The sequence below is a fragment of the Poecilia latipinna genome, unplaced genomic scaffold (assembly GCF_001443285.1).
Source record: "Poecilia latipinna isolate Pla-1442-1.1 unplaced genomic scaffold, P_latipinna-1.0 Scaffold813, whole genome shotgun sequence".
Lineage (NCBI taxonomy): Eukaryota > Metazoa > Chordata > Actinopteri > Cyprinodontiformes > Poeciliidae > Poecilia > Poecilia latipinna.
Window position 1 is genome coordinate 33,001 of NW_015113429.1, and position 7,293 is coordinate 40,293.

The 7,293-nt window shown below is 38.7% G+C and overlaps 2 protein-coding genes across 4 annotated transcripts in view; both read left to right on the plus strand.

Moving 5' to 3' along the window:
- The window catches only part of glt8d2 (glycosyltransferase 8 domain containing 2), a 17,285-nt gene extending 14,088 nt beyond the window's left edge, over window positions 1-3,197 (plus strand). For both annotated transcript variants that reach the window (XM_015047176.1, XM_015047175.1), the window contains 5 exons: window positions 109-138; window positions 704-816; window positions 986-1,152; window positions 2,005-2,117; window positions 2,313-3,197. In XM_015047176.1, the coding sequence (XP_014902662.1) occupies window positions 109-138; window positions 704-816; window positions 986-1,152; window positions 2,005-2,117; window positions 2,313-2,491 (602 nt within the window). In that variant the 3' untranslated portion in view covers window positions 2,492-3,197. The remainder of the gene's footprint in view (window positions 1-108; window positions 139-703; window positions 817-985; window positions 1,153-2,004; window positions 2,118-2,312) is intronic.
- A 1,790-nt stretch (window positions 3,198-4,987) lies between these two features.
- Window positions 4,988-6,578, plus strand: LOC106956374 (E3 ubiquitin/ISG15 ligase TRIM25-like). Of its 2 annotated transcripts, none has more exons than XR_001426760.1 (2): window positions 4,988-5,126; window positions 5,617-6,578. XR_001426760.1 is itself a non-coding variant. In XM_015047177.1 (2 exons), exons 1-2 carry the CDS (start codon window positions 5,081-5,083, stop codon window positions 6,191-6,193), a joined length of 585 nt encoding a protein of 194 aa, XP_014902663.1. In that variant the 5' UTR covers window positions 4,994-5,080; the 3' UTR covers window positions 6,194-6,578. The 2 variants fall into 2 exon arrangements, 1 of the variants encoding a protein (XP_014902663.1); XM_015047177.1 differs by having other exon boundaries at window positions 4,994-5,126; window positions 5,655-6,578.
- The last annotated feature ends 715 nt before the right edge of the window (window positions 6,579-7,293 follow it).

The window sequence follows — 7,293 nt, forward strand, 5'->3', positions numbered from 1 at the left end:
CGGTGTTCTGATCTCGTCGCTGAATAATCAAGCGAATCAGACGGCCAGCCCGACTGAAGAACAAGCTCCTCATTTTTACAAGTGTATGTACACTTTTGACCACAACTGTATATGTGGACGACGATGTCATTGTGCAGGGTATGTGTTTAAAAACAGAATCTGGGTAGAGTTTAGATGTTGCTGTCTCACTGTTGATACATTTCACCATTTTAGTATCATATATAATGAGCTACTCAGTCAGACAGACAGATACATACATACATACATACATGTATGCATGGGTGGACAGACACAGATAGATCATTTTTGGTTTTATTTTTACCTCCTCAGATTTTTATGAATTCTTAAAATCTTTTCCAATATCCTGGACTGCCTATTTCAAATAAGCTATGGCAATGTCATTTGCATTTTTACAACAAAGTGCTGCACTGATTAAGTTTAAATAACGCTTTTGGCAACTGCTAGTTAAATTATTCCCCCCAAAAAATAAAAAATACTTTTGAAAACATACAAAACAAATTTCTGAAATAGTTGGAAGTAGTTGTCAGTGTTTTGCTGTATGCTTTCATTGGAGAGTCAGTGTTTGTGAAAGTTCTTTGTTGAATCAGCAACAATAATAATCTAAATGAAGAACTGCTCTTACGTTATATGATCAGCAATGTACAACTCTATGGTTATACCTTCAAATGATTATTATTTCCAGGTGACATTAAGGACCTTTACAATATAAAGCTGAAAGCAGGACATGCTGCTGCTTTTGCCTCTGACTGTGACTTACCCTCCACACATGAGATGGTGCGAAGCATTGGCATGCAGGTGCATTTCTACGGTTTTTAATGAAAACCACATTACACTGGATTGATTATGTAAATACAAATTTATATGAATTATTCAGTATTATATTTTCTGGGTTGTCGAGTGTAAGATAGATGATGGAGTTTATGTTGGTAGCTAAAGTCTGTTGTTTTCTGATCTTGTTCCTCAGACCACCTACATGGGCTTCCTAGACTACAGAAAGCAAGAAGTGAAAGACTTGGCCATCAACCCCAACCACTGCTCCTTCAACCCCGGAGTGTTTGTCGCAGAAATCAAAGAGTGGAAGAAGCAGAAGATCACCAAACAGCTGGAGAGATGGATGGAGGAGAATTTCAGGTGAATGGGAAACATTGTTTCTGCAACTGCAAAGTTAATAAAAAATCCAGTCCTACAGTGGAGACATTCTGCTCATCTCCTTTTTGTTCTAATGGAGTCTCTGGTGCAGCTGAGTTAACCAGAACCCAAACAGAGGATCATCACTGGTCAATACTAACGGGGCTGGAAGGTGCAGGGTGATGGGTTGCATGGTATTGTGAGTGCCGCCAAATTCATCAGAAACTGGGTCAGCCTCCTCTGCTGTTGGAACCACTTGGAGCAGGAGGCATGTAGAGATGAATGAACCTTCATCAGGGCAGAGAGAGTGTCTGCATAGCACAGCATGAGATTAAATAACGATATTATCTGGACAATGCTGTGACATTTGGGTAAACACTGTAATAGTTCATATATGTGGAATACTTATAGCATCTCATAACTGTGATGCTGATGCCACAGAATTATTCCTTGTCAGTCTGGTTGATCTGGAGGTAAAAATATATATGATATAATTTCAGATGTATCCAAAAGGCTTATTTACTTTAAGACATGTAGAATATTCACATTTCATATGGTATACATGTGTTTTTCTTTAGTTCACTGTATCATTTAGGCTTATTATGGATCATTTATAAATACAAAACATATATTTGGCTCTGTTAGACATTACAGAAACATCCAAGTCCTTTTCTTCTGTAAGCACAACCGATCCATTTGGAGTAGAGACAAGTAGAGATGGAGTGAACTGATGAATGGTTGAGGTTTTTTAACACAATGATGGAAACTTCTATCAACAGTTGGTGAGATGCAGCATCTACTTTAGTGCTTCTGTTTGGATATGCCTGATCAGTAACCCATCCCTCTCTCCAACAGGCAGAACATTTACAGCAGTGCTATGGCAGGAGGCGTGGCCACTCCGCCCATGCTTATAGTGTTTCATGACAAATACACAGCGCTGGATCCTCTTTGGCATGTCAGACACCTGGGTAAGATTCTAACTAACCTTTCAAACATGATAATGCCATGAGAAGAGAGAAAAACATGATCAGAAATCCAGACCAAAGCTAGTGAGCAAGCAAGTAAGAATATGCAGTTTCATGGAAGGGAGCATTTTAGTGACTAAGAATAGTTTTACACATGGTACCACCACATCAGACCTGCAGGATTTGTTTTGTCTTCAGGCTGGAGCCCCGATGCACGCTATGCAGAGAGCTTCCTGCAGGGGGCACACCTGCTGCACTGGAATGGTCCATTCAAACCATGGAATGACCCAGCCGTCCACTCGGATCTGTGGGAAAGGTGGTTCATACCTGACCCGTCTGGAAGATTCACTTTGACTCGGCCTGGCAGTGGCAGCTAAGGCCCAAAGCTGCAGTGACTGATCCACTCATTTCAAAATGTTTGACTTTTAGTCTGCTCCCACTAAAAGGCTTCCTTTGTGTTATAACTAATTGGGCTTCTTTTAACTCCTCCTCTCATTTTTGTGCTTATAAGTTTGTCTTATGTCAAAATGTGAACTTAATATGTGGAATCAGGGCCATACTTGAAAACAATCTCTGAACTATTGTTCCATAAATTATAAATCGTGAATGTAGCTTTTCAGGTGATAAGTTTGAAGTGTTAGGACTTAAGAGTTAAATAAACTCACACAAATAATTCATGGCAGAGAATGCTTTATGCATTTACATCTGTTTGATTTTATTTACGAACTCATATTGTATACACATATGCCTTTAAATTAATAAAAATAACAATCTTATCAATTCTAGAATGTCTTGAATGTAATTAGTAAGTATATACTAACAGAGTTTAAATAATTAAAGTTGTAAAAGAAACAAAATTCTGGTATTTAAATTTTATGTGATTTTTTTTTCATTGAAGTTATGAGAAGTGAAACAGGGAATCGTGTAGAATATTCATATTTCTTGTGGTGTATATACGTTTTTTTTAATTCTTAGTATTATTTAGGCTTACTAAGGATTATTTACAGATATGAAAAAAACATAGATTTGGCTGAGATAATTAATTATTTATCTGAATCAAACATAAATTTGGCTCAGATATAAAATTTTAATTTATTTTTAAAATACCCAATAAAAATCATTCAATTTTTCTTCAACTTTTTTGCCATTTCGCATGTATTTAATATGATACTGGTGAGTGGGGTTGCCAAGAGATGCCTGCATAAAAGATCTTTTTTATTGGTATTATTTATTCTTAACATTTTCTGAGACTGACTTTTGTGCTTCCTTTAGCAGAAAGCATAATCATTACAATTAATGGAAAAACCAATTGAAATTCATGATTCTGGGTGTAATGACTCAAGTTCACATTTATTTTATTTCCTGTCTTCATGGGTGAAGTGTATGCCATCTGGAAAAACTGCCTCGTAAATAACAGCAAACATTGTTTTTTTATGCCAGTTTACAGCTGAGCTCAACGGTGCTGTGTGTAAGCCCCCAAATTTACTTGGAGGTCAAATTAAAAACCTAAAGTGATGAGTATTTTAGGGATGACTGGTTCTGATGGTACTGCCAGATCATTCATGGGTTCAACCCACATACTCAACTCTACTGCTCAACACACGAATGCATTCTCCTGACAGATGTGGCAACATTTAAAGAGAAATAAGCAGTTTTTTCCAACACTGTTTGTAACAACAAAAGAACACACATTCTCTTACTTTTTGTCTTGTTTATGTTGTTAGACTGTAGACTAAACCGGGTCAATGTCATGATAAAAACGATGAGCTGATGTGTCTTTACCTCAGACTGAAATGTTGTAGCACTGAGGTCATCCTGTTCTGGTAGTTCTGGCTAAAACCGGTTCTCCAGCCATTCTGGCTCCGTTTTTATCCTCACCAACTGATACAAGCATCTAAATCTCACTCCCATTTTTTATTGGTCTGATGTAATATTCTAATCATAAATGTGACACTTTCATCAGCTCTAAACAGAAAATATATCCTTAAAGCATTTGGGGGCTTACACACAGTGTTGTTGAGCTCAGCTGCTGTAAACCAGCATAAAAAACACCTACATAAATAAAACATATACACACATATATTGCTTGATTTGTTGAACTACAGCAGAAGCTCTATCTACTTTTGCCTTCCTTTTGAACGCTGATATAACTCGACGTCTGTGACTCTGATATTGCTGCTGTTTCAACAGTTGTTGACTGGTTTTCATTCACTCACCTGGACTTTTTAATATTTATTTGAGCTGTTCATGTTCTTATGTATACGTTTGAATGTGGATTTTCACTGTTTCACACATTAACATTATTCACACAGGCTCCAGTTTCTTATCTAATGTTTGTTTTAAATGTTCCTTTAAGAAGTTGGACCTCAACACACTTTCTGCAGCCATCAACAGTTTCTATCCCAATACCAGCTGCATGTTTAAAAACTATTCTAATCAGCAGAATTAAAATGAGCGCATTAAAGGACTCAATGTTTGGTGCTTTGTAATCTATTCTAAAAACAGTTTTGGTGTTCTTTGAGGATGCCTGTCCTGTTTCTGCTGTTAATCTTGGAGTTTTGAGAATGTGACTATAAAATAGTTCCCAGACTTATTGTAGACGTTCTTAGATCTTCAGTGACTTTCTTTCACTTTTCAACTTTTCTGGCTGTTAGCCAATCAAATGTGTGCTCTCAAACAAGTTACTACATCTCAACCTGGTCAGGATGGAATATGTTCTACAACCTTCAGCACCACTTAGTAATACATTTAGGTTAATGTACATAAACAGTTCACTTCTCACTTAATGAGGCTTTTCACTGATTGGTTAAAGTGATAAAAGAGGAGGTCTTATCAGCTGACTGCAGATTACACAGAGCAAATTCAGGCAGGAGTTTATTATAAATCACATGCTTGACAGGAAATGAAAGCAAAATCATCAGAGCCTCAGCTGTCTGCAGACAACATCCAAGATCAACAACAATTTTATGTTTTGTTTTCACACCCAGCCAGGCCTTTGTGTGGGATCAGCAGGTGAGTACAGCTATTTGTGTTTAGAAAGTGGCCAAAGGGAACTGAAATGCAGCAAGTATGAAACAATCACCATGCCGTCTTTGTTTTGATTTCTGAAAGCTGGAAGATCTTGCATCATTAAGCTTTGACTTTCACTTCCTGTGGGCTTCTGTCCTTGTTATACAGAAAATACACAGATACAGCAGTAACAAAAAGCTTTTTGCAAATACAATGTGATCACATTGATCTTAACTTGCTGGAAATATTGGAAAGCTGAATCTTAAACAGTGACCCAGAGTGCAGTGCAGTCATCCATAGCTGTTTCTGTTTGCTGCAGCGACATCCTCTTTGTGGTTTTAAACTTTTTTTTACATTTGAAACATATAATCATGACAAATAGAAGAAAAGCGTATGTAAGATGAATTGCACGCATCAGCAAAGCATTGTAAATGCCACAAGGCTTCAGGGTTCACCTGGACTATATAATATTAATATGTTTTAATATCTTTAGGACATTCTTAAAGGCTTGTGTTTGCTGAAACTTGTCAGACATGGCAGCTCAGGATCAGCCACTCTGCTGCATCTGCCTGGATGTGTTCACCCAGCCGGTGGCTCTGCCATGTCAACACTGCTTCTGCTGGACCTGCATCACCAAATACTGGGACAACACTGACAGATGCCAGTGTCCCCTGTGTAACAGGCGCTTCACCAGCAGACCAGAGCTTCAGACCAGCATAGGAATGTCTGGGCTCAGTGATCAGTTGGAGCTGCTGACTCAGCAGACCGCCTGCTGCAGCTCGGAACCACAGCCTGATGCAGGACAGGTTGTGTGTAGCGTCTGCACCGACAAGGCCCAGATGTCCTGTCTGGTGTGTCTCAGCTCCTACTGTGAGACCCATCGGGTGTTCCATCAGATGATCCCAGGCCTGAAGAGACACACTCAGCTGGATCCTGTGGAGGGACAGGAGGACAGAATGTGCATCAAGTATCAAAAAGCTTCAGAGAAACTTATGTGCCGATGTGGCTTTTTTGTGTTGCTTGCATGTTTTATTTTTATAATTGCTGTGTGCTATTTTGTATTTATTTAACTTTATTGTATTTATTGAACTATTTTGGATTCATCTGGGTTTGTTGATTAACTTCTTTTGTGCATATTTTTATGTCCATCATCCAGAAGCTCCTTGCCTCTCTGGAGACAGAAACCTGCCATGATGTTCGTCATTCACTCCAGTTTCTATTATATGGAAAACTGTTAGCCTCCCGTTTTTATGAAAAGTGCTCTTTAATTAAATTTTTAGAAGGCTAGTTTTCTACTCAGCAGATTCAACCACTAGAGGGCAGGATGTTCTTGAGAATCTTTTAAACTATAAATTATGTATAATATGAGTAGCCTTGGGCTGCACAGTGGTGCAGTTGGTAGCGCTGTTGCCTTGCAGCAAGAAGGTCCTGGGTTTGATTCCTGGCCCAGGGTCTTTCTGCATGGAGTTTGCATGTTCTTCCTGTACATGCATGGTTGTTTGTCCTCTCTATCTCTGTGTTGCCCTGTGACAGACTAGTGACCTGTCCAGGCTGACCCCACCTCTCACCCACAATGTTAACTGGAGATAGGCACCAGCAACCCTCCTGACCCCACTAAGGAGCAAGGGTGTTAGAAAATGGATGAATGGAGTAGCCTTGTTTTTCTATTATACTTAAACAATTCTCTAACTGGTTACTGATGTGATCTAGCACCTCACAGCAATAAGAAGCCAAATCAAGAGAAGTACTGTGTTATGTCTGCTCTGAAACCAAATCAAAATCCAGGAAGTGTGTGTACTTCAGGGATAACATTAAAAAAAGGACAGGTTCTCGAGAATCTCGGGGGCAGGAAGAGGAATGGGGCACTTTATGGAGCAATTCCTTACAGACTCTGATCAGCTCCAGCACCTGGCTTGACCCTCAAGCTTGTTCATGTTTTTGCAGCAGTGTCCAAATGGTCGGCCATGTTGGCCAAAATCCTCAAACTGAAAATGTAGAAACTAACTCCGTTGTGAATTCTGAATATAAAGTGCTCAATAAACATTTAGAGTTTTAAATGAAAATAACAATATAGACACATATGTGTTGAGAAGAGATGTGTACATTTATATAGATTTCCAACATTTAACTAGTGTCTAGTGTATTGCCCTATTAATAACAATTACCACAT

Excerpts from the sequence above, each read along its gene's own strand:
- LOC106956374 (XM_015047177.1), top strand. The coding sequence starts at position 5,081 with ATGTTTTGTTTTCACACCCAGCCAGGCCTTTGTGTGGGATCAGCAG. Across the intron at positions 5,127-5,654 it reads CCTTTGTGTGGGATCAGCAG|ACATGGCAGCTCAGGATCAG; the intron begins GTGAGTACAGCT and ends GAAACTTGTCAG.